Source organism: Dipodomys ordii, unplaced genomic scaffold (assembly GCF_000151885.1).
Source record: "Dipodomys ordii isolate 6190 unplaced genomic scaffold, Dord_2.0 Scaffold7, whole genome shotgun sequence".
Classification (NCBI taxonomy): domain Eukaryota; kingdom Metazoa; phylum Chordata; class Mammalia; order Rodentia; family Heteromyidae; genus Dipodomys; species Dipodomys ordii.
Genome location: NW_012267223.1, coordinates 7,878,934 through 7,906,550, shown reverse-complemented (window position 1 = coordinate 7,906,550; position 27,617 = coordinate 7,878,934). Strand labels below are relative to the sequence as shown.

The 27,617-nt window shown below is 36.9% G+C and overlaps 2 protein-coding genes across 2 annotated transcripts in view; both read left to right on the top strand.

Moving 5' to 3' along the window:
- Abca6 (ATP-binding cassette, sub-family A (ABC1), member 6) overlaps positions 1–2,308 on the top strand; it is a 54,503-nt gene extending 52,195 nt beyond the window's left edge. The window contains exons 36-38 of the mRNA XM_013036633.1: positions 1,305–1,357; positions 2,023–2,078; positions 2,213–2,308. Of these exons, the coding sequence (XP_012892087.1) occupies positions 1,305–1,357; positions 2,023–2,078; positions 2,213–2,308 (205 nt within the window). The remainder of the gene's footprint in view (positions 1–1,304; positions 1,358–2,022; positions 2,079–2,212) is intronic.
- Positions 2,309–11,750: 9,442 nt separating this feature from the next.
- Abca9 (ATP-binding cassette, sub-family A (ABC1), member 9) overlaps positions 11,751–27,617 on the top strand; it is a 45,424-nt gene continuing 29,557 nt past the window's right edge. Inside the window, exons 1-10 of the mRNA XM_013038057.1 lie at positions 11,751–12,004; positions 13,909–14,010; positions 16,146–16,353; positions 18,102–18,266; positions 18,956–19,059; positions 19,946–20,172; positions 22,184–22,325; positions 23,136–23,321; positions 24,422–24,569; positions 27,164–27,332. Coding sequence (XP_012893511.1) covers positions 13,915–14,010; positions 16,146–16,353; positions 18,102–18,266; positions 18,956–19,059; positions 19,946–20,172; positions 22,184–22,325; positions 23,136–23,321; positions 24,422–24,569; positions 27,164–27,332 — 1,445 coding nt within the window. The 5' untranslated portion in view covers positions 11,751–12,004; positions 13,909–13,914. The remainder of the gene's footprint in view (positions 12,005–13,908; positions 14,011–16,145; positions 16,354–18,101; positions 18,267–18,955; positions 19,060–19,945; positions 20,173–22,183; positions 22,326–23,135; positions 23,322–24,421; positions 24,570–27,163; positions 27,333–27,617) is intronic.

The following is a 27,617-nucleotide window of genomic DNA, read 5'->3' as shown; positions in this document are numbered from 1 at the left end:
GTATCTGTGCCAGTGTATTTGGCTTTCCTGTTATTTTAAGTGATAATTAAGGCCATTCTCTGCTTGTGCATAACTCTGCTTGCTACCTGAAATTGTCCACTCTCTCTTTGGTCAGCATCTTTCTGCTTTCATCTGGATCATCCCGCCGTCAATGAGTATTTTCTCAGCCCCATGTGGTAGTGAAGAGCTCAGGCTTTAGAGCCAATCTTATTTTGTTCCTACTCCAGCGTTGCTGCCCACTAGCTGGTTACCTAATCCCGGCATATCTAGATGCCACATTTCTGCAATGAGGGATAGTATCAGTGTCATCTTGGCCAAATTACTAGAAGAATTAAAGGGTTAAAATTGTCAAGTGTCCAGAACAGTGCCTTGCCCAGGAGTTTTGAAATAGTATGTAAAAATCTTTGCTTTGCTCCTTCTACGCTAGCCAGTTAACTTCCTGGTTTTCCCCAAATTTCTCAAGACCCACAAGTACCTGTCTCAGACTTTGCACTTGCAAAGATTTCTGAAAATCTTCCAAAACAGACAGCCTACTTGTTCTATTTGTTCAATATTTTAGGTTGTTGTTCAAACATCCTCTTATTACCACTACCTTGACTAGATAGAGGTGGGGGGAGGAACTCATTTCTACATGCTTTATTTTTCTCTCTATAGCCACTGTTGATATTTCCCTTATTATATATTTAAGTGATTACAGAGTTGATGCCCATTTTTTTCCTCTGTAATGTGGACACAAAGGTTGAAGCTATTGGCAGTTCCTTTGCTGATATTCTATTCCTAGTATTTAAGAGGTCCTTCACATAGGAGATTCAGTGTATAAATGGAAAATGAGAATCTAATTATAAAGGTCATGCAAATATCCTTGTGGGAATGCCCATCAGAGCCTGGATACTATACCCTTTCCATGAGTCCATACCAGGAGATAATCTCCAACTTCCCAGCCAATATAACAAATATTTTACGTGAAAATTTAGGGTGGCTAAACAACCTTGTTCCTTGTGTCTGGCAAGAGAAAAATTCAGGCAAGATACCAACATAAATAAAGATGTTAGAAAAGTTTATTAGAAGAGAAATATGGCAGAGAAAGAGAGCACATGGCACAGATGTACCATGGAAATAGCACTTGAGCCCATCTCATCTCTCTTGGCTGTCATTCCTTACAGCACTTGACCTTGGGTTAGTGAGAATTGGATGGCTTTCTGATTGTTGGGTCTCTTTTCTGATTCCTGTAAGTTTGTGATGCCAAAGATTTTCTGTCCCATCCTTATCTTCTCATTCTTTTGTAACCCTTTCCTCCCATTTAGTTGTCAGGCAGGCTTTGATTTAAAATCAGTGTATTCTGCCATCTTCAAGTTCTGTAGTGCACAGTTTCCTCTTGGCTGCTTTAAAAACAAGCCCTATTATCAAAACCCACCCATGAATCTGCTGAAAGTAATAAGAAAGAACATGAAATGAGGCTTAAATCTTCCTCATGCATAAGAATATTAAAATTAAGCTGGGCGCCAGTGGTTCACACCTGTAATCCTAGCTACTCAGGAGGCTGAGATCTGAGGATCAGAGTTCAAAGCCAGCCGGGGCAGGAAAGTCCGTGAGACTCTTAGCTCCAATTAACCACTAGAAGTGGTGATGTGGCTCAAGCAGTAGAGCGCTCTCCTTGAGCTGAAGAGTACAGGAACAGTGCCCAAGCCCAGACTTCAAGCCCCACGACCAACCAAAATAAATAAATAAGAATATTAAAATTGTTGGTACAGTTCCTTATGGAAGAAATATATCTCCCTGACACACACCAAATAGCACAGCACGTTATCAAAATATAGTGAGAAAATCCTAATGTCAATATGAATTTAATATATTTATGTTAATTTTCTATGACTATTTTATTTTTCTGTCTGACCAGCATTTGTTTTTATTAAATTGAACTTCTGTTTATATTATACTAATGATTTGCATTCTTAGTTTATATGACTGAAAAAATGCTTGGTAATGAATCATGAGCATATGCACCTACTCTTTTTCTCCCAGTGAAACAAAATTTTAACCTGGAAGAATATAGCCTCTCTCAGTGCACACTGGAAAAGGTAAGTCAGCTTGTTTGACTTTGTATCATTCTTGAAAATTTTACCTGAAGGCAACTGGTGCATTTTCTCTTGTTCATTTGGAAGACATCCAAAGCGCTGATAATTCTTTTCCTCCTTCTTTTCCTCCTACTTAGGTATTCTTAGAACTTTCTAAGGAGCAAGAGCTGGAAAGTATTGAAGAAGATAAAACCATGAGATGGAAACACCTTTCTCATTCAGATGAACCTTAAAACCTCAAGCCAAATAATTTTTTGTTCCTATAAAATTACATTTATGTAACCTTGAAGTGTGTATAATTAAATAGATCAGCTAACATTAATATCAAACATATATTTTAGGTTTAACCAATAAAGCCAGACATTGATCATTATGAAAAAAAACTACAAGTTTAGACTCTTTTTTTGAAATATCATTATTTCTAATCACTTGACAAAAATTCATTTGCTGAAATACATGAGGACAAACATATTCAATAACCAGAGGCCACGCAGCTACTTTATACCATTGCATATGAGGGTTTTATTTGATATACAAGTACAACTCAAAATCCTCTCCCTGAGAGCTTGCCAGAGATTGTGCTGGCATCCAGAGGGTCAGGAGGCCTTTGGACTCACCAATGCACAAGCACATCTCTGGGAAAAGAAGAGCAAATAAATCTTTTGGAAATGAAGGAGGTCACAGTAATGTTTGTTAGGATTAAAAAGTTGTGAATTCTGATATTAAGTTCTTATGCTCCCCATCTCCTCATCAATGATTTTCTGTTGCTACTATTTTAAGATTATGCCCCTAATATTTGTGTGTTTATTTGTGTATATGGTATACATACATGCCTTTTGTTATGACCATTTGATTTTGTTATTCTTTCCTTAAAAATTAACTATTTCATTTAGAGTATCACCAGCAACTTTACAAGAAGATTCCTTCTCCATTTGTTTCTTAAATGCTTTATTACTTAAGGAGACCTTTTATGATCCAGACGTTGATGACTCACACCTGTGATCTTAGTTTCTCAGGAGGCTGAGATCTGAGGATTAAGGTTCAAAGCCAACCCAGGCAGACAAACACCAGTGATTCCTATCTCCAATTAACTAACAAAAAGCCAGAGGCAGAGCTATATCTCAAGTGGTAGAGCACCATCCTTGTTGGAAAAAGCTATGGGACAGTGTAAGGTCCCCAGTGCTGGCATCAAAAAAAACCCAAACATAGAACAACCAAACAAAAACAAAATTCCCCCAAACCTTTTTATGTTGACTACAGAATATTTGTTTAATGTTAAAAAATAAAATTAAATAAAAATCACTTTAATTCATTTTTGCAGTTTTACCTGTATATATTGACATAGAATTATTTTAATGTACTTTCAATCTCTTGTAAGATTGCTGCATTAGCTGTTTAGATTTTCTTTTATTTGTATTTTTTGTTCATGAATTGTTTGTTTTTTTAACTTCTTATAAGCTTTTTCTATGATTATTTAACTGTATATTGTAGATACACAAATTGAGTACAATTTGAACACAAATTTAACAAAGTGAATCTAAATTTTCAAATATTTTAGTTTTGAAATCTGTACTCCAATATTCAAAAAAAAATTCAGAGGGAGGCAGTAACGAGGTTTGAACTCAGGGCCATATATTCATTCATACTTGGCTTTTTATACTCATGTAATATTTTACCAGTTGAACCATACCTGGTTCTGTTTTTTTTTGGGGGGGTTAGTTTATTGGAGATAAGAGACCTACAGATTTGTCTATCCAAGCTTGCTTAAACCTTTGATTCTCAGATCCCTCCTAAGTGGCTAGGACTGAAGGTATGAGTCAAGGTGTGGTATGATTCGAAACTTTTTTGTTTTAACTGTAAAGGTGATATACAAAGGGGTTATAACTATAGAAGTAAGGAAATGAGTAAAATTCTTGTCGAACATTTTTAACCCCTCCTTCATTCTCTTCTGCTATCCCTCCTGCCCTGACTCCCCTCCCCTCAAAGTTGTAAAGTTCATTTCCAACATAGTGTCTTGTGAGCATCACTATTGTATTGGTTCACCCTTTATCCTTTGTCTCACCATTTCTGTGATTCCCGTTCCTCCTCCCCATCCCCCAAACAGATAAACTTATATACACTACAAAGAGTACTGAAATAAACAACAGTGACAACAGAGGGTAAACCAAAGGAAAAAGAAATCACTGAATATGGTGTACTAAGAACAAAACCTCTTATAGTCCATTTCAATTAGCATCATTTTATCAGGTCATATGTACATAGCTATTGAACTACTGTGATCCTCTGCTAGAACTATCCTAGACATATACTAATTATGAGAAATGAGGGAAACTAGGCAGCCTGTGTTTCTTTGGGTCTGGCTTGCTTCACTTAACATGATTTTTTTCTCAGGTCTTTCCATTTCCTTATGCATGGGGAGATGTCATTCTTTCTGATGGAAGCATGGAATTCCATTGTGTATATATGCCACATTTTCTTGATTCATTCTTCCACTGAGGGGTATCTGGGTTAATTCCATGTCTTGGGTATGGTAAATAATTCTGCAGTGAACATAGTTCACTGAGTCTACATCACCTCATTTTAATCATTTTTTTTTACCAAGTATTTAAATCTTTCATTTGTTATTGGCTTCAGTAGATACGAATGCCTTAATGATTCTACTCCATTAATGATTTCAATTAATGAATGGCAAATGACTTTTTAAAATGTTATTTTGAGCCATCAAATTCAGAGATAAACTTCAAAAAATTTCCATTGGCTATAAGCAGCATTAAGTACATCAGCAAGACTTGAAAGTTCCTGACCTAAGGAAATTCTTCATTCTCCCTTTTTCTCTTTTAGAATCTTAATACTATTTCAGCTGTTTAGCATATGTGTTGATGAGCTACTCTTTAAAATTCATTTTTAAATATTTTTATTGTAAAGGTACTATACAGAGGGGTTACAGTTACATGAATAAGGTTATGAGTATATTTCCCATTGAGCATTGTTACACCCTCTTTTGTTTTTCCCCTACTATTCCTTCCCTTCCCACTTTCCCAACTCCTCCCTCCCCCCCTCCAAGTTGTAAAGTTCATTTTCAACATAGTGTCTTGTAAGTCTCATTGTCAATCTGTATCCTTGTTTTAGCATTTTGTTATTTCCCTTCCCCTCCCCAAATTAGGAAAATGTATATATAAGATGCAGGGCACCAGAATCAAATACAGTGACAACAGGGGATTTACCATGGGGGAAGAACATTCAAAAGAAACAAAAAATAATCACATGGAACATTAAAAACAACAGCAACAACAACAAAAAAAACCCTCTGTGTACCTATCTTGAGGTTCTTATTTCACACATGTATAAATACTGTCAAAGGTAAAACTTTGGCTTTAAATCTCACTCCATTTAAACTTTCCAGATTTCACTGGCACTATTATCTCTCTCCTGGCAGAACAAAACTATCCTTTCTCCTTCTCAAGGATATACTCCTTTTTGATTCAAGCCCTTCTTATCCTCACCCATTTCAAAAAAAGCAGCACTCCATCTGTTGTTTGGTTAATCTTGGGCTTTCAACATTTCCTTTCTCACTTCCCCTTCTAAAAGTCATCACAACAAAAGAAAAATAACAAACCTCTTGGCCAAGCAACTCATTTGGCTACCATGTAATTTTACTCTCTAGTTCCCAGAGAAAAATAAATCATGCTTTTTTTCTTTTGTTTCTTTCTCCAGCCCAGATTATTATTGTACAGTTAAAACCCAGAGCATGTACATTGAGCATCTTTTATGTTTCAGGCTCTATGAGGAGCTCAGGAGCACTTTTCTATTGGCTGTTTGCATAATGTGATGGATGAGAGAGAAGTATAGTTAGTTTGAAATGCAGTGGGGTGCATGGGATGGAAGGACCTGGAGAATAACATGAGGAAGGACTCTGGGGAAAGTAGAGGTCAAAGCTGAAGTCTGAAGATCCTGTAGGAAGTTGGACAATAAAATACGTCATTCAGGGAAGGGAATTTCAGGGTTGGGATTCCTTCTAGGAGAGGAAAGACAGGCAAATGGGAGCAGAGGGGCAGGGAATTGGCTTTAAAAAATCCATGTCTAAGCAATGGCTGGCTTTAGAGATGGGACCATGAGTGGAGCAAGAGATCAATGGAAAAAGAGCTGAGACCAGGTGAGAAGGACGCTTACACTTCCTTGAAGCAAACTAGATACTGTTCAAAGAGCAATGAGGGAAAGTAAGAAAAATGATCAGAAAGAGTGCTTATATGTGATATGAAATCGGACAATTTTCTCATTTCAAAATGGCACACAAGCAAAAGATACTTATCCAATATGGCCATTATCCAATATACTTCCAGGAGAGAAAAAAAGAGGAAGATTAGGATATTTACTATTTAACAGAAGTATTAACTGAAAATATTCCAGAGCTTAAAAAAGTCTCTGAAAAAGGGAAGTGGAAAAGCAACAGGCAAGGGGTAACAATGCTCGACAAGAAATGTACTCACTACCTTACTCGTGTAACTGTAACCCCTCTGTACAGCATCTTTACAATAATTTTTTTAAAGTCTCAATCACTTTCATTACAGGTGATCACAAAGTGTTATACAGGAGAAAAGCCAAAGCAACACTTAGACCTGAATATATTGTGATGAATTTCATATCTTGTGGTTAAAGAAGAACCCTAACATAGTGTAGTGAGAAAAACAAAATACCTCAAATCAGCGCCAAAGCTATACAAGCATTCTTATCAGTAAAAATAGATGTGAGACAAGGCAATTAAGTGTTTTTTTTTTCCCCAAGGTTCAGTGTTTTTATTTTAAAGATGTTCAAATGAGTCTGAGGGCAGTCACCTCTAGGTACAGATATATGTGTGAATTGATTCTTATATACTTGGAAGTGAAAGAGTATCTGCTTCAAATGTCAGGGTTCTTAATGTGTGTGTGTGTGTGTGTGTGTGTGTGTGTTTGTGTGTATGTGTATGTTTATTACGAAAATACTGTACAGAGGGGTTACAGTTACGTGAGCAAGGTAATGAGTACATTTCTTATCAAGCATTGTTGCCTACTCCTTTGTTTATCCTGTACCATCCCTTCCCTTCCACTTCCACAACTACCCTCGCCTCTAAATTGTGAAGTTCACAGTGTCTTGTACATCTCATTGTTACAATGGGTCAACCTGTATCCCTATTAAACACAAATAAAATGTTTAAGTGTTATTTTTAAAAGAAACTTTTTGGCTGGGAAGGTGGCTCAGTGGTAGAGCACTTGCCTTGCATGCATGAGGCCCTGGGTTCGATTCCTCAACTTCACATAAGCAGAAAAAAAAAGCCGGAAGTGGCACTGTGGCTCAAGTGGTAGAGGGCTAGCCTTGAGCTGAAGAGCTGAGGGACAGCGCCCAGGCCCAGAGTTCAGGCCCACGACTGGACCAAAAAAAAGAAAAGAAACTTCTTGTACAAGATGATACTTTGTAACAATAAAAGATATCTAAAAAAAAAAGAAAGAAAGAAACTAGGCTCTGATGGCTCACATCTGTAATCCTAGCTACTCAGGAGGCTGAAATCTGAGGAGCATGGTTAAAAGCCAGTCCAGGCAAGAAAGTCTGTGCAACTCTTTATCTCCAATAAACTACTCAGAAAATCTGGAAGTGGAGCTGTGGCTTCAGTGGTAGAGAGCAAGCTTTGAAGAAAAGAAGCTTAATAACAGTACCCAAGCCCAGAGTTCAAGCCCAAGGACTGTTAAAAAAAGTAAGACACTCTCAGACAAGACCAAAAAGAAGAGTAGTATGACTGAATAACACCACCAACAAAAAATGTATGTAGGTAGAGAAAAGTATGTTTATGGAAAGCGGGGCAGGGTAGAGCTCACCTGTACTTCCAGTTATTCAGTAGACAAAGATATGACTTCTAGGGCAGGGACAGATTTATTATACTTCCCAAATTTTATTTTATTTTATTTTTTTTGGGTACGGTCGTGGGGCCTGAACTCTGGGCCTGCGCGTTGTCCCTCAGCTCTTCAGCTCAAGGCTAGCACTCTACCACTTGAGCCACAGCGCCACTTCCCACTTTTTTCTTTTTGCTTATGTGATGCAGAGGAATCGAACCCAGGGCCTCAGGCATGCAAGGCAAGCATTCTATCACTGAGCCAACTTCCCAGCCCACTTCCCACATTTTAAATGACCAACAATTATACAAAAACATGCTTGATATCACAATAATTAAAAATGTATGTAAGTTGTTGGCAATATTTTTTTTTTTTACCAATTAGACCAGCAAAACTTTAAAATCCCAAGTTGTCTAGTTTTGGCAAGACTATAGACTAACATTCACCGAGCAGTCCCTCACTGCTAGGTACTGGCCTAAAGATGCCACATCCTCTCTTTCTCTCAATGTCTACACTTTTAAATTCTAGGATGCCAGTACTTTCTGTGGATCTCTCAGACGAAGAAAATTAAAGTTCTGCTGCCATCTTAGTAAGAAGTGGACCAAGTTCAAGTTGAAATATGCTAAAAACATCCTTGTGAAGTACAAGAAGTATGCATAAAGAGGTAGAGATATAGAGCTGAGTTTTCACCCTACCAAATTCATATAGGTTCATATGTGTTTGTTACCATTTAAGAACAATCACTAGTAGATGAAAATTAAGATCTGGAGCTTTCTAAACAAGAACTGGGATTTAAAAAGGGAGGGAGGGGGACTTGAAAAGCAAAGGAACAAAGTATCAGTATAGAAATGGAAAACAACAGGATTGCTTAAAGAGAAGACTAAAATAAAACGTTGTGCTAAATATTTACATTTCCTTGGTGGAAACTAGAAAACTGGGAATAAGCACAAATACAACTCTACTTTTGTGTGTGTGTGTGTGTGTGTGTGTGTGTGTGTGTGTGTGCCAGTCCAGGGGTTTGAACTTATATCCTGAGCACTTTCCCTGAGCTTTTCTTTAGGTTTTTTTTCCTTAAGTATAGCACTCTACCATTTGAGCCACAGCAAAAACTGCTGGCTTTTCTGTGGTTAAATAGAGATAAAAAGTCTCATAGGTTTTTCCTGTCCCAGCTGCCTTCAAGCCAGGATCCTTAGATCTCAGCCTTGTGTGTAGCTAGGGTTACAGGTGTGAGCCACTGGCACCTGACTACACTGCTTAAAACAAGGCATGGTATAGGCAGGTAGGAGAGAGAGGCCAAAATATACCCAAGAAGTGGATTTGCAAATAATGTTCAAATATATCTTAAAGGGATGTTTCAAGCTAAAAATTCATTCATTTACAAGTAGAATTCATTACAATTATTTTAAGAAAGAAAATTATGGGAAGTATCTGACAAAAACCCACATGCAAGCAGTGCAGCTGGGATGGAGGAAAAAGGAAAAACAAGAAGAGAAAAGCCCTCGGGATACAAGCATATCTCAGTTTCCTCCCTAAGCAGCGGGGCTGCTTCCTTGTAAATCAACTTTGATTTGGCACCAAATGTTAGAAGTGCACATGTGTGTACTGTGCCAGGGTGACAAGTACTCCACAGAAACAGCCAGCTAGGATCTTAAGAGGAATTTTTTTCTTAGTATAATATGTTGTACATCACATCAAATTTATATTATTTCTAGCACTGGAGAATATTGCTGAAAAATGAAACAAAAGGCTAAGAATATTGTAAAATGTGTACACACAAGTGAGCAGAATCGAACGAACAGAGACACACAAACAAGGCAGACAACATAGCATGTGTGAGTTTAGCTCATACATCCTAAGCTGGGCTGGGGTTCTGTTCCTTCTCATCAGTACGAGTTTGGACAGGTTACTCAGACTGTAAAGTTTCTTTTCTTTCATCTGTACATGAGTGGATTTTTGAAGTGAGGAGGTAGGGGTTTGATTCAGTGGTAGAACATTTTTTGTTTGAACTAGATCCTCAGATCCCAGCCTACTTCATATTTTGGATTACAGGCATGAGCCACCAGATCCTGGCAGTATTAGAACATTTGTCCAGCCTGCACTAGTCCCTGGAAATCCCTTCAGCATATCTTAAGCACAGTAGGTTCTGTGAATGATTTCTAAATAAATAAATATTTCTACTATCAAATCAGTGCCGTTCAACTTTTGGAATTCTTTTATCATTTTTGATGGTACTGGAGATTTGGATCTTTTTTTATTGGTTGTGTGTGTGTGTGGGGGGGTGATATTGGTGTTTGACCTCACAGTATAGCTCTTGTTTTTCTTGGCTTGTTTGCTCTATTAGTGCTCTATCACTTGAACCACACTTCCAGCCCAGCTTTTTGTTGGTTATTTTGGAAATGGAGTGTCATGGATTTTTCTGACTAGGCTGAACTTGAACTGTAAATTCTGGATCTCAGTTTCTTATGCAGCAAAGATTACAGGCATAAGCCACTAGCTGCTGGATGGAGTTTTATTGTTGTTGTTGTTGTTTGTTTTTTGATTGGCAAGAAGTTCTAATTATTTAGTGAAGTAAACACATCTGACTCAATCAGAAAACACTGGAAATAAAATTGATGATTAATTAATGCTCTGAGATAACATCACCAAAATTACACATTATAGTAAATATGACAGAAGAGGCCAACATACTGGAGGAAAAGTAGAGTTCAGGACAGGAAGTTAACTAGAGCCAGAACACAAAATTCTTATACAAAATTAAGATATCTCAGAAATTATATTCTCTTAGACACAAAATATTAGCAATGTTATTATCTGGGATCATTCTGTATGTTGTACAGTAGAAACAATCAGGGGCATTTGTTGTTCTTTTGTTGGAGAAATTAGTTCAGTCTACTTCTACTAGCTGTTTGCTGAGCAACTTCTAGATTTAATGTAATTAGCAAACAAATATATATGATTGAATGAATCTTGGAAAGCAATTCATGTGATACTTTATCTTCTATACATGAAATGTTTACAAAAGAGTGGTACCCAGGCACTGGTGTCTCATGCCTATTATCCAGGAGTGTGAGATCTGAGGATTCTGGGGCAGGAACACCCTTGAGACTCTTACCTCCAATTAACCACCCCAAAACAGAAGAGGTGCTGTGGCTCAAGTGATAGAGTACTAGCACTGAGTAAAAAAAGCTAAGGGACAGCACCCAGTCCTTGTGTGCAAGCCCCAAGACTGTCATGAACACACACAAGAATGATAGCTGTGACCTGTTAAAATTGGTTGGTAACACTGGAAATCAGGACATTTTAAAACTCCAGAGAATACCTCCAGAGAAAGTAGTTTGTTTCCTCGAATTTATTGTAGAAATAACAAGCCTGTAGGCTTTGGGATTGCAGAGGGATGACATTGCCCAAATATTTTTCTGATTTCTCTTTCCAAGAGAAAGATGCTGTAGTTAGCATGATAGCAGTGCATCTGAGCTGCAGATGAAGTTAACTCCCTCATTACCATTCTCCTAATTCAAGCCTTAAAAATTTACAGCCAATTGTTCAGCTAGTTTCTAATCCAAGTTGTATATTTCCACCCATCATTAAAACAACAACACAAAACCAATAACAACAAAAAACTACCCAACTTTCTGCTTTGCTCTTGCTCTGCCATCTCTGTTTTTTCCCCCTTACCTTGGTTTAAAAGATCACATTAAGGGTCAACTTTCCCATCAGCGCAGAAAATGCAAAACAAAACAAAACAACAGTTGAGAAAGGAGTAAATTCTTGTTGGTTTGGGATTTCCTAGTGTTTGGATATGTACAGCCAACCATCTGCAACCACGAACTCCCTGCTGAGGAACTGGCAGGAGAGAGAGAAATAGCGAACGATCCAGGAGTCACCATTTGGCAGTCTGTATAAACTGAATCCATCATCCTCTTCGGAAACAGGTCTAGAACAGAACTATTGCTAATAATCAGGACATTAAAACCGTGATGTACTAGTGGAATGTGAATTCTTCTGCAGGACACCACAGAGACCCGTGGATGAACTGTTTTCTAGATTTTTGCTTCCACTTTCTCCAGAGTAAGTTAACTTTCAGAACTGTGGTTATTTGTGTTTAGAAATATAAAGCAAGACTAGCAATGCAAAAGCCAAATGTTTGAACACTGTGTTATTTAGTGAGTCCTTTTGTTTTGTTTTGTTTTTTCAAATCAGTCTGTGTATTTTATATTGTATGGCTAAAGGACCAATTGGAGAAATAGGGTTTTTTTTTCCATTTTACTTTTTGATTACAGCATATTTGCAAAAAATAGCTGCTAGATTCTCAGGAAAGAAGGGTACCTTTATGCTCTCTTCTTATGAGTAGAAAATATTTCCTAAGTTATTTTAATTATTTATCTTTTTTGGTACTTGTTTTCCATTTTATTGCCAGAAGAATTTTAAATAGTGTAGAACACAAGCTTTACTGAGTTTTCAATTGTTTTTTTTTTAACCTCATTGAGAATATTTTCAAGAGAAATTCTTTACTAATCTTGTTTCTTATATTGGGAAAAGACTGGGATTTGATAATCAATTTATTATTTGTAGTTAACATGATTTCCTATGCGGAGTAACTGAAACAAACTGGATGTTTTTTGTGTTACTATATTGGCCAGCTTTTTTTCTTTCCTGATAGTTACATCAAGATATGGAGTGGAAAAAAATAAGCTTAACAGCCAGAAATAAATAACCACATTGACGATACTTAGATTAAATAATTGTTCTTAGATGCAAATGTAATAAATCACAGAAATTAATCACTTGGGGGAATATATTGAATTCTTTTAGATACCCAGGGCTCACCACAGCACTAATTTCTTAGTTGGAAAGACAGCCCTTAGATGAGTAGCTGCCAGTCCAGCTATAATGGACACACAGAAATTCTTGAGATTTGATGCTAGTTGGACTTTTAGTGTGTGTGTGTGTGTGTGTGAGAGAGAGAGAGAGAGAGAGAGAGATTTGTTCCAGAATTTTTTAGATTCTACCCACAAAGCTTCATAAAAAGTTCAGTTATAATCATACTCAAATCTGTGACATGATTTCCCCATTTCCCACTGCAAAAGAGTGTCTTCTTAATTTCATTTTATGATGATTCCTTAGTTCCAGAATATTGTTGGAAAATGTATATGGCATATAGTGTAAACTTATATAAATCATACAGATAATTCCTCTTTTTCTGCCCTCTTTTTAAATTGACACCGTGACTTTAAAATTTCTTCATGTGAATCACAGGTAGCAATCGATGCTCCTAACTTGCATAGTAATGTTTGCTCAGTAGCCACCAATTTGTTTTACAGCCCCATGTCACAATAAACTACACCATGAAAGGTATCAGTGCTCAGGTTCCCTCAGAACACACCAACGAATTTTAGCAACCAGGAGTGTACTGCCACGTAGCAATAAATCAGTAATGAGTCATCTAAATAACTGGGTAGGTTCACACTCCACTAGCAGTAAGTAAAGCGCCTTTACCTCCAATAGACAGTTAACCGTGAAGTAGTATGAACAATAACTCTCCATAACATTAAATTCTCTAAACTGTTTCAGTTCAACAAGGCAAAGAGGATCTTTCATAAATATTTTAATTTTAACTTCTTTCAATACTGAGTTTTGCAAATCTCTCCCTCCCTTTCTCTCCCTCCCTATTCTTTTTCTCACCTTCCTCTCTCCTCAACTTCTCTCTCCTGCCTTCCCTTCTTCCTTCTCTCTACTCCTCCTCTTGTTTCCTCCCTTTTCCTCTCCCTCCCTTCCTCCTTCCTCTGTTCTTGCCCTCTCCCTCTTCTTCTCCCCCCCCACCCCAGCTCTCTCTTTCTCTCTGCCTTTTGGCATCTTTCTTCTTCAAGCATGCAATTGGAAACAGCTGTTAAAATGTTTCTTCTCTGTTTGATTGCACAATGTTTCAGACTTCCATGTATATTTCATCTTCTTCCTCTTTTTAAAATAAACAGGTCAAAATGAGCAAGAGACATTTAAGCATGGGTCAGCAAACCTGGGCTCTCCTCTGCAAGAACTGTCTGAGAAAGCAAAGGATGAAAAGAGAGACCTCGCTGGTAAGGGTTCAGTTTGTGTCTTTTCATTAGAAGAGTAAACATGTATTTCTCAGCAGTACATGTTTATAGTCATTAATCAATGCATCATATACATCCTGATTTTCATTAACGACAATTTCAAAAAATTAAAATTTCAAGTCCTGGACTTTGATTTTTTTCAAAGTTAAAATATATAATCATTATGTTTTACCACAGAAAAAAAATTAAAGAATCCATTTTCAGAAACTTCTTATAAGTACTGCGCGCTAACCGATTGCACCACTGGAACTCCTTCAGAAACTTCTTGAAAAGTGAAATCATATGTGTGTACAACCAAGGTAGAAATGAACATCTAAGCTTATTTGAATTTTATAAAGTCACAGGCCAAGAGGCAAGCTTCAATATAGAATTAACTGATAAAAGTATTCCAAAATTGAAAAAGCAATCAAAAGAATGTACTCATATTGAAGAAATAACAAAAGCATAAGATGTTGAGTATGCCAACTAGCCTGTGAACATGAATCAAAGAATCTCACTGTGCCTGGTAAATTTATGCAAATATTGTGTGTCAATCAAATATTATGTGTCAATCAGAATAAGAAAAATGACAAACTGTACTGCTTCTAAATAATTGCACTTCGGGTATAGAAAACATCAATTTAAAAGAAATTATGTGCATTCAAAAAAAGCAAGAAAAGAAAATGACATTTTGAACTTTTGCTTCTATGAAAATGGACCCTTCTGGGCATAAGAATGATCATATATTCTTTATACAGAAAGTTCAATAAATACTGAAAAACAAAGTAAATACCTTAAAAATCATTCATAAAAAGCAATACCTTAGCTCATAAACATTGTATCTGTGAGTGTTTATCCAACAAATACTCATTGTTTGGTTTCTCAGTGAAAACAGCCCACCACATTCTCTGCATGAAAGAAGGGTAATTATCCATATGAATGTTAAAATTGAGATCCTTCTCTAAATAATTGGTTTACTCCAAACTTTTAGCTTTTATTAATACACAGTTTGTTCATTTTCTCATTTATGTCAGTATTTTCAGTGCTGAAAATATTCTGTTTTCTTCTTGGAAAGGCCTATGTTTTAGGATTATAGTGAAAGTTGTAACATGGGTTTTTATTACTCAGATTGAAATGAATTTCTGAACTCGGTTGTAGTCACAAAGAATTTAAATATTCTTTTTACAAGCTGTATTTGGGGCTTCTTTCCCTCCATTCACACGCAGGCAGCAGAAGGTGGAAACACAACCTTGCTCCAACAAGAGAATCTACTTGCATGGCTCCTGCCTTTATCAGATCTCTGGATACCCTTGGGCTATTCATGAAGCAATCTAGACCTGCCATTAAGAATGACAAAACTGGGGGGGGGGAAAAGGGGGGAGGGGGGAGGCTGGGAAGGGGTGTGAAGGGTAAACAAAAGGAGGAGGCTGCAATGCTTGGTAAGAAATGTACGCATTATCCTGCCCATGTAATTGTAACCCCTCTGTACAGTATCTTCACAAATAAAATAAAAAAAAAAAGAAAAAAAAAGAATGACAAAACTTTCCAGAGTGGTTGAACACATTTACACTCCCACCAACCACGTAATAGGGGTCCCTTTTGGCCACATCCCCTCCAGCATCTGTTGTTATTAGATTTCTTGATTACAGCCATTCTAACTGGGGTGAGGTGGAATCTCAATGTTGTTTTGACCTGCATTTCTTTTATAGCTAGAGAAGTTGAGCATTTCTTCTTGTGTCTATTGGCCATTCTTATTTCCTCTTCAGAGAAGTCTCTCTTTAAGTCTTTAGCCCACTTATTAATAGGGTGGTTGTTTCTTTGAGGATTTGTTTTGGGGGAGGGGATTTAGTTTTTTTGAGTTCTAAGATATGAGGCCCTTGTCTTTCATATGGGTAGTGAAGATTTTCTCCCAATCTGTGGGCTTTCAGCTTAAGATTCTTGGAACTGATGTCACAACTCTGTACTGGTGGATAATACTATTTCAGAAAGCAAATATTGAAGGACAAAAGAAAACTCAAGATATTTAAAAATATACATGAGAGAAGACTAGTAGAAGCAATCTTTGTAACAACAGGAAGTGGTTATAATGGTTTTTAGTAGACTACCTATTAACTCCCTTTTTCTTTCTTTGTTCCTAGGAATGGTTTTTCTCATGTCTTCTGCTGCTGTTTGCATGCCTGTTTTCCTCCAATTTGCATCAAGTTAATGACTCTCCTCATATGTCTGCTGTGAATCTGGGACGTGTAGATAATTTTAATGATTCTGATTTTGCTGTTCATTTTTCACCTGAATCTAACACTACCCAGGAGATAATGAACAAGGTAGCTTCAGCCCCATTTATGAAAGGTATCTTTCCTGGAAGTTCATTTCTTTATTTCCAAAAACCACACTCACTTTAAGATCTCCTTGAGCAGGGATCACATCTGTAGTCCTGGCTACTCAAGAGGCTGAGATCTGAGGATCACAGTTTGAAGCCATCCTGAGCATGAGTCCATGAGACTCTTATCTCCAATAAACCATCAGAAAACCGAAAGTGGCACTGTGGCTCAAGTGGTAAAGCACTAGCCTTGAGCTGAAGAGCTGAGGGACAGAGCCCAGGCCCAGAGTTCAAGCCCCATGATTGACACACACAAAAATTTCCTTGATATACAATGGTAAATGTTAATCCTTCATTTATTCACATCATTAATGTAAATTCCTTTCCATGATCATGGAGGCTTTTCTATTATATAACTAATGTCCTATATAAGAAATTTAATGTTAAAATTATGAGTATTGCCCAATGTCAGTGGGTCACTCCTGTAATCCTAGCTACTGAGATCTGAGGATCATGGTTCAAAGCCAGCCAAGCAGGAAAGTCTGTGAGACTCTTACCTTTAACTTAAAGAAGCCAGGAGTGGAGCTGTGGCTCAAGTGATAGAGTGTCAGTCTTGAGCAGAAAGTCAAGGGATAATGCCCTGAGTTCTAGTTACAGTTCCAGCACACACACAAAAAGATAATTATCTCGTTATAGGTAGTCTAGGATTATTTAATGATGTATTTTTGAGAAGATTTGGAAATATTAGAAGATCATGGTAGCATGGCTTTTTAATCTCTTCCTATACATAAAAATCAAGAGAGAAACTAGATGCAGTACCAAACACTACAAGCAGTATTTTAAGGTATTTATTATATGGTGAAGTGTTTCATGACCGGAGATTGAGACTAACAGACAAAAACTTAACTGACTTTTCTTTTGCATTAGAAGATACCAAATTAGTTCTTACTGTGAACTTTTACAAGTGAAGGGAAAAGACCTCTATATTCATCTTCTGTGAGCCATGCTATTGCTTAATCAAATAATCAGTCAAAACTATGAAGGTAAATGTACTCTACCTATAAATGAAAAGAAATGATATAAATAAAACATCAACATTTTGAAATCTACATTAAAGTCACAGATCTAGGCCTTGAGCATTAATGTCTGCTAAAATCTTAAAAGAAATGTTAACTAGAAATGGGAGCTTCTGACAAACACCACCACCTACAGTCTAGCAATAAAAAAATAAATCAGTATCTGACTAAAAGTTTGCAGAAAATATATTGTAGAACTAAGTTAAATGTTGTATTTTATCAGGAGTATGAAGTCAACAGAATCCAGACTATGGATTAAATAGTCCAGGCTGTAATACATACATTATATATTTTAGAATGAACCATTATCAAGAAAGAAAACAGTATATACACTTGACAATTGTATGCTATCTTTGGAAATTTGGCCATAATGGCACCGATGCCAAATGAAAATAATACAAATTTTGCCGTTAAATAGGTCTATTGGAATATGAATTTAAATGGATCGACTGGTATTGATATTACGTCAAGCATGATTTAAGTTATTGGTTAAATTATTTGGAAAGAACTTATGGATTTTTTTGCTATATAACTTCCAATTTTATCTAGAACACTTGAAATCTTACTGCTCCTTCACCTCTAAGTGTGATTATCTTAGGGAGGAAATAGCTGTACCATAAATAATTTCAACATAATTGAAGCTGGCTTTCTGTCTTTGTGCCACATTGGAATCTTACTCAACAATTTTATTTACATGGCAGGAATATCAATCATGGGATGGCCTGATGAGCAAAGGATGAATGAGTTGGATTTTAATCTTTCTGTAGACCCAGTGAAAATCATCTTTAAGGATATGTTCTCATATCATCTGAAATTTCCTTGGGGAAATAGAATCCCTAGTAGGAAAGAACATATAGACCATTCAGGTAACTCCTAGTTTAATAAAGACCCCCACCCCATCTTACACTTTTTTCCACCCACCTACCCATTTAGGTCTGTATGTGTTCTTCCTTCATTTTCCCTTCTTCCTGTCTTCCTTCTTTCTTCCCACACTTGTGTTTATATATATATATATGCATATATATATCCATCCAAAAATATATCCATCTGTTCATCCATCCATCCACCCATGTGTGTGTATGTATGTATGTATGTATGTCTAATGATATTAAACACAAGAGGTGAAATTATACAAACACATATTGATTTCTGAACACAAGATATTGATTATTTCTTATGTAATAAGACAGATAGTCTTTAATATGTTTTATTAAGAATTTATATTTGTTATTCTATATGACTTATCTAAATAAAACATCAAGGGGAGACTGTAGCTTAATAATTCCCCAAATTTAAATATAATTTAATGTTCTTTTGGGGGGCACAAACAAAGGAAAAATTACCACAATATTCTGAAGTTGTGGGAATTAATAACATTAACAAAGCAATTTTCAACAGACCCTCGTGTTTGCTTTATAGACTTCAGTTGAGAAATTGTACTATGTGCTGTATATTGTATTATTGAATACATTTGGGAACATTAGAAATTATGGTTTCTTTTCTAGACAAAACTGTCCTACCACGTAATAATGGGCATGTTCTTATTTTCTTAAAGCTCATTGTCAAGTAGTGGGCCCAAATATCACATGTGAAAGTTCAGTCTTCTGGGAGAAAGGCTTTGTACCTCTTCAAGCAGCTATTAATGCTGCTATCATAGAAGTGAGTACCAAGTGACTAATTGCATTATAAACTAAATAATGCATGGAAATATAGATGTTCCTATTTTTTAAATTGTGTATTCACTTTATTAAGCATGAAAAACAACACAAGTTCAATGTTATCCTGTTGTATGAAGTACTGGGGTTCAGAAAGCAAGCACAACACAGGTACTTTTATCAAGAGATCCGAGCAATCAGAAATAGTAATGTACAGCCATAAACGGTTAGGTTCTTTTATCAGATTATAAGTGGTATGCTAAGCAAACAATGAAGCAGCTCCTCTGATAAGAAATATCTGAAGCAGGCATGGTATCTCAGACCTATAATCCCAGCCACTTGGGAGGGAGCAATTGGTAGAGGATTGTAGTTCCAGGTCATGCCAAGGCAAAAAGTTATTCAGACTACATCTCAGCCAATATGCCAGATATAGGCAGCATGTATGTGGCATCCTAGCTACATGGTAGATTGTAGGTCTGGGTAGGAGGGACATATAAGGCATTGGACAAAAAAATATGAGACTATATCAGCAGAATAACTGAACTAACAAAGCACTAGGGATATATCTCATGAGGAAGAGCCAGCCCTTGCCTGATAAATACAAGGCTCAAATTCCAAACTCAGTTTAACTATGGAGCTATTGATGTGTCATTCCAGCGAGTCTCAAAACATGAACAGAATTATTTCTAGGGAACATGGCAAGCAGAGATTCCCTAAGGAATTGTTTGTTCTTGGATTGCAAAACCTGAGGCAATCTAAGAACAAACCAGCAGATCCTGAGAATCTTTGTGGTACATCTACTTAAATATGAAATGTTCATGGTTCCTTGGGGTTTAGATTAATGAGGTTGTAATTAGATTAATGATGAGTTTATTGATATTCTTCTGTAGATCACAACAAATTGTTCAGTGATGGAGGAGCTGATGTCAGTCACTGGCATAAATATGAGGATTCTGCCTTTCATTGCCCAAGGAGGAGTTACCACAGATTTTTTCATCTTTGTGTGCATTATTTCTTTTTCTTCCTTCATATACTATGTGTCCATCAATGTTGCACAAGAAAGGCAAAATATGAAGTCATTCATGATAATGATGGGACTCCGAGAGTCTGCATTTTGGTAAGTAACATTTTGTTTTTTAATTTATAAGGTGCAGACATGAACTGAACAACTTGGCTGGCTGGAATCCCTAGACCTAGAAAGTGTCCCATTTAGATTACCTTGGTGTATTCACAAAGTAATGCATTACAAATGGATGAAACAGATAGAGCTTTCACTGGATATTCCTTCATTTCTCTGACTTGAGGAAAACCTGGCTCTGGAGATGAGTACTACTCCACAGGCCCTTCGAACACAGAGCACAATTCAAAATAATCACCCTGTAAGGAGAAGCTGAGGTTTCTGATGGACAATGGAATGTCTATTTCAGGGACTATATTAGAAGCCATGATCAGTTTTGACTTTGTTGTTGAATGAGCTATCATTTTTATGACATTGAGAAAAGAACATTCTGCTTGTTGGGTATTGAGCTTTCCTTAGTGGACATAGGGTAGCAGAGGGGTAAGAACACAGGCCGGGAGGTGAGAAGCCATAGGCCTTCTCCACCTCAGCACTTAGTAGAGACCACTTGGGTGAGTTACTTAAGCCCTTTAAATCTCATTGTTTTTGTAGTGCATCCAGAATAATGGTGTCCAGATAAGAGTGAACAATAATAACTCATGGTGGAGACAGGAGGGAGGAGCTGGGAGAGACTGAGGGAATAGAAGACACTGTATGGATGGAAATGCACTCACTACCTGACTCGAGTAATTGTCATCCCTCTGTACAGCACCTTTATAATAACAATAAAGTAAATTAATTAAAAAATAATGATGACATCTACTCCTCGCTGGAGATAAGAATTAAAGAAATTGTATTTTAAATGCTTTACATAGAACTCAAGCTAAATTAAATACTGACTATGAGAGAACAGTTAATAGACCTTAGATACACTAGGAGTAGGCTAGGAAAGCAAGCTTTCAATAATAGTAACCACATTTTATATTGAGTGGAGGCAAGTGATGTTTTGGAGACCAGTATTGGTAAAAACATCCATCCTGGAGTTCAGAAAGCAATGATTTTTGATGTTGAATTTGCCTTTTACACATTATGATGGCATTCTCAATGTTAAACAAGAAATGGAGGATGCATGAATAGTTCTTGACATATGCTAAATAATCTTTAAAAGAGAATTCCATACTATCAAGTAGGAAGACTACCTGTGTGTGTGTGTGTGTGTGTGTGTGTGTGTGTGTGTGTGTGTGTGTGTGTGTGTGTGTGTGTCAGTCCCCTGAGCTTTCTTTTCCTCAAGGCTACAGATCCATTCTAGCTTTTTGCTGGATAACTGCAGATAAGAGACTCAGGAACTTTCCTGCCCAGCTGCCTTCAAACTGTGATCTTCAGATCTCAGCCTCCTGCATAGTTAAGATTACAGGTCTGAGCCATTGGCATCTATCAGTTGACTTATTTTTCATGTTACTGATTTATACTGTTTTATTACTTTTGTTTTCTAATGAAGTATTAACTATAGTGAGGTATTAGGTATAAAGAGGTATTGTGTACATAAGTATATTGAATGGAGAAGTATGTTAAGTGGATTGCTGATTTGCTCTACAATAGGAGCTCCTACTCTTTTTTTCTTTGAATTAAAAATATGCATCTTGATATAGAAGGAAATATGGTACCTACACGGTCTCACAGAAGGCCTCCTGATCCCATGTTGCATCATCTATTTCTTGCCTGTGTTGTTTCTATGATATTTTATGGGAAGAAGTTGTCCTTATTTGCTAGATCGTGTTCTTCCTTAAAAGTTCTTCTTAGAAATCTCTCCCAATGACTCCTCTTACATCACCTAATTTTTTGCTTTTGTGTTGCACAACAAGGAATCTATCTTATCTGTTGATGTGCTGATTATTTGTTTTTCTTTATGGAATATGAGGTTCAGGGCAAGTGAGTATTCTCATTTGCTAGCTTTTGCAGTTTTTAAACCCTTAATAAGTTGTCAACTTCATCAGTTGTTGGCTGAACAAATGAATGATTACATTCATGACAAAGTTAACAGAACTTTGGATCCATGTTTGTTTTTGGCTAGGCTTTCTTGGGGCTTGATGTATGCTGGCTTTGTCCTTCTCATGGCCACTCTGATGACAATTATTGCAAAAACCACCCATATTGTCGTACTCACTGGCTTTATGGTTGTCTTCATCCTTTTTCTCCTGTATGGCCTGTCTTTGGTAAGTGATGAATTCTCTCACTCTCTCTCCCTCCATCACCTCACATTAATGATTCTATTTCAGCTTCTTCTTTTGGGTCTGTTTGAGTGTTTTTATGAGATAATATCTAATTGAAAATTGACCAAATATACTTTTATAAGATTATGTTAATAAACTTTCTATTGCCATAATATCTGAGATAATCAAGTCTTAAGAAGGAAAGGTTTAGCTCAGCATGGTGGCAAATGCCAATAATCTTAAATAATCCAGAGGTAGAAGCATGAGGATCATATGTTCAAGGCCAATCCAAGCAAGTCAGCAAGATCCAGTCTCTGAAACAAAAGAGTTGGGGGGGATGGGAGGCTTTGGGGTGGTTCAGAGGAGGCCCTGGGTTCAACCTCAAGTACGACAAACAAAATTTAAGAAAAATAAGCAAAGGAAAAGAAAATGAAGGTTTCAGCCCTTTAAGGCAATGAGTGAAAATAGTTGGTCAGCCTTACTGCCTTGGGGCCTGAATCCCAGCAGTGTGGCATAGCAGAAGTACGTGGTAAACCAAAAGTGCTCACTGTATGCTAGGATACAGTAATGACAGGAAGAAGGAAGGAGTTGAGGTCCAACAACCCAACCCCCTTTAAGTAAAAACCCCCAAAGACTAGAAGACTCTCAGTAGACTCTGCCTAAAAAACATCTCCCAATCAAACCACAGACAGAGCGCTCAGTACACCTAAGCTTTGGGAGACATTGATCTGAATCAGAGGAAATATGAACTTCATTATTGTGTTACCAGTGGGGCTCAGAATGGTATGCCAGCTGAATATTTTCTCCTGTCAGATATCTTTAGCTTTCCTGATGAGTGTTTTGATAAGAAAACCTTTCCTGGCTGGCTTGGCGATCTTTGTCCTTACCGTCTTCTGGGGAAGTCTGGGATTAATGACATTGTACAGACATCTTCCTGCCTTTTGGGAATGGACCTTGTGTGTTCTTAGCCCTTTCGCCTTTACTGCCGGAATGGCACAGGTAAGGGTTAACATAACTACATTATTATTATTTTTATAAATATCTTACTTTTTTATTATTATCTTGTCACATTGTTTGTTTATTACCTATACTCCACCTTGAATTCAGGTCCTCACATTCCTACTTGGCTTTCTCACTCAAGCCTGGCTCTCTACCCATTTGAGACATCCCTCTATGTCTGGCTTTTTGTTGGTTAATTGGAGATAAGAGTCTCACAGACTTTTTCTGCCTGGGCTGGCTTCAAACCATAATTCTCAGAGCTCAGCCTCTTAAGCAGCTAGGATTAAAGACTGGAGCCACCAAATATTCTAAATAAATTTCTTTGCTAATTCATAAAACTTACAATAATCACTGAAATGTCTAACCACGTTTGTCTTTAGCTCACTGTCTTGGAGATTTCAGTCCTTTTAAGACAGAGAATGAAAATAGATAAACACATTGGATAGAAGTTTTTCTCTCTGAGTGTACTTGTCAGTAAATACAGGATGATTCTGGATGATTCACATAGTTCAGCTTCTACTTCTAATTGATTGTGCCTGTGAATACTTGTCTCATTTGAGGGTTCAAGAAATACAACTCACAAGTAGTACAAAACCAAGAGTTTGGGAAAAGTGGATTTTAAGTTTTGAATTGGACATTTCCACATGAAATGGAATTTCTACTCTGAAGGGAGTTCTAATGATGACATTAAAACCATAAACCTGTTAAATGAAATTTACATGTCAACTCACCATATCTTCTTGTTCAGTATGAAATCATTCTGTCTGCTGCCCAACTACTGGATTAACTTTACCACTCCATATTTGCTGTGTGAAATGGAAACCCCTCTCTTTCTCTCCATGTTGATCCTGATGAGTCTTGCAGTAGTTTAGGTCAGTTATCACCTCCTTTGAATAACTTATTACCTCCTCCTAGGAGACAGAAGTCATCTGTGGTTTGTAGTCAGATAAATTCATCTAGCATTCCAGTAGATCTGTAAAGATACAAATTATGTTTTATTCATCTTTGCAATCCAGTGTGTAGCAGAAATGAGACAGTAAAATTCTTAATACTGTACTAACTAACCTTTTATAATTTGTGTGTCTCTTTCTTTTCCCCAGCTTATACATTTGGACTATGACATGAATTCTAATGTTCACTTGGATTCTTCAAACAATTCATACCTAATAATAGCTATTCTTTTTGTGTTGGTTGTGGATGCTTTGCTCTATTTGGTACTGGCATTGTATTTTGACAAAATTCTTCCCTGTAAGTAGTAGCATGATTGGAATTCAAATAACTGTATTAACTGTATTTGTTTAAAATAATACCAAGTATAAATTATCTAGCATTTTCAGCATAGCAAACACAAGTTTTGCAACATTCTGAGCTTTGTGTATAGAATCACTTTCTAAGACTTGACTCTATCTTAATACCTCATTCAATTTCTTTTTTAAAAAAGATATTGTGGGTACCCATATAGTTAATAATCTCAGAGTTACATGATAAATGCCAGTTTCTGTTGTTTATCTTAAGACTCTTCATCTATGATGGAACTCACTGGGTAGATAGTGGCCACCATGACTGCACACTATTGTCCTTGCATACTGAATCATGATCTCTCCTATGGGGAAGCAACGTTTTCCTCTGGTGCATCTCTGGAGTTTCCCTGTCACTTTTTGGTTCGTAATGTTACAAAGAGGAAGAAGGAGAGATGGGGAGATGAGGGGAAGGAAAATGTCTTTCAAATACCATTTATCATGTTTCTGAAAGAGCTGATATCTGATATGGACTTTAAGTAAGATATTTGGGGAGTTATCATTATTGCTACAATATTTTCCATCCTACTTGGAGTATGAACCTTGTCTAATCTGGGCGAAGAAAATCATAAAATGACTCCGTTTGCTAACTTGACAAAGGAGTATGGAGCCCACAGAGAAATTAGGTTATATAAAAGAACCCACTTTATTTTGGAGGACTTACACTGACAGAAACAAAGGAGGGGGTAACAATGCTCAACAAGAGATGTACTACTCATCACCTTACTCATGTAACCCCTCTGTACAGCATCTTTACAATAAAATAAAATTTAAAAAAAGAAAAGACATGCTTAGACTGATCTCATATTTGCACATGATTTTAAAACCTAAATGAGCAAAAACAAGTCCATTCTAACCAGGACTCATGCATTTGCTATACAATAACTGAGTGGACTCTACTACAGGAAGATAATTTATCACATTAACATGTTAAAGGAAATCACACCACTATCTTAAACCATGAAATTAATACTTCATAATATTCAATTTCTACAAGTACTAATAAATAAGTTTTTCTGGCTTAAAAAATAGAAAATACATAGCCTGCCCAAGAATGATAAAACTACTTTAAAACAGCTATGCTTAAAGACTTACAGATGGAATGCAAAAACACTTTAATGAAGAGGATTAAAAGTTTTATGATGTGTTATGGAAACAGAATAATAATATATAGAATTAGGTATAGTGTGATAAAAATTCTGTAGGTGAAACAAATTTGGAAAATAAAAATCTGAAAATAATATTGTATATATATATTCTTACAATAAAATTCTATTCTAGACATAAATTTGAGGTAAGGTATATGACGTTATACCCTAGATGGACACATGTTTAAAATATGTATGTTCTTCTTCCTTCCCTCAAAAACGATGAAACCAGCAATGCATAGCATCCACTTTTGAACTACATAAAAATAAACTCAGAAATATTTGTAATCAGCCAGGCGCCAGTGTGGAGCATGCTCCTAGCTATTTGGGAGTCTGAGAATGGGAGAATTGTAGTTCAAGGACAGCCTGAGGCAAAAAGTTCATGACACTCCTTCTCAGCTCCTAGCTAGGTGCAGTGGCACATACCTATTATACTAAGCTGTGTGAAAGGATGAAATTGGGAGGCTCATAGTTCAGATAAGCTCTGAAAGAAAAGTCCACAAGACTCTATTATTAATCATTAATCTTATAAAAATAGAATAGAAAAAGAACTAGAAGGTATTCTAATGCTGCTGATGGTAATCAGTGCAAGGAAGTCCTTTGCCTCTGCTTTATTAATATACATTTGTGCCACCATTTGTTTTACATTTAAAAAGTTGTACCTGCTGGGTGCCGGTAGCTCATGGTAATCCTACCTATTCAGGAGGCTAAAATCAGCTAATCCTGGTTCCAATCCATCCCTGTCAGGAAAGTCCTTGAGACTCTTATCTCCCATAACCACTAAAAAAAAAGCTGGAAATGGAGTTTTGGCTCAAATGGTAGCATGCTAGCCTTAAGCACAAAAGCTTAGGGACGGTGCCTATTCCCTGAGTTTCAAGCCTTGGGATCAGCACACACACACACACACACACACACACACACACACACACACACACACACGAAGAGTTGTACCCAATTTTATTGTTTCCTCTAAGATCTTTAGGAAACCTGAACTTTCATATTCACCAGTCATTTATGGGATTGATAAAATACTGCCAGTGTCATAACATGAGGTCTATTTTTCACCATATTCAAATAATCCTCTAATGGAAGAGAAACTCATTTTTAATGTGAGATTGAAATTCCTCCTGAAATATGTTACTACATTGTGACCACTTGTTGTTGATTTTACTATGCTACCTCCTCATCATATTAGAAATATCACACTAGATGGTAATTTGTCTGTTGTTGGTTGTTCTGCATTTGTCGAAGCACATCTAGGGAACAGTGATTCTTTGAGGTGATCATGTGGCTCTGGTTTCATGGCAGAGGAATAGCATGGACATACTGACTGAAGGTGACTGTAGCCCTTGAAATGGTGGCTGATCAACCTGTTTGTTGCTTTCTGCTCTTGTAGCCAAGTATGGACGCCATCACTCTCCCTTGTTTTTCCTGAAGTCTTCTCTTTGGTTTCAACACCAAAAATCTAAGCATGAACTTCTTGAGAATGAAGTGGATTCGGATCCTTCATTGGATGACTCTTTCGAACCTGTGCTTCCAGAGTTCCAGGGGAAAGAAGCCATCAGGTAACAAATACATCACATGGAAAGATACTGGAGAGAGATCAGAGAGCAGGGAACTGTCAGATAAAACACGGACCACCCTCTGTAACCCTCTGTCCCCACCGACCCCGGCCTGTTGCACCCAGGAAAGGCTACCCTCATTCTGAGTAGCTCTGCATTCTCTCACATCCTCAACATTTGCATTGACTAATGTCATATGCCATTGGCAACAGCTTTCAGATAACAAAAACTGTACTTCCATTTTTTTTAATTTAATTTTACTTTATTTGTGAACATACTGTACAGAGG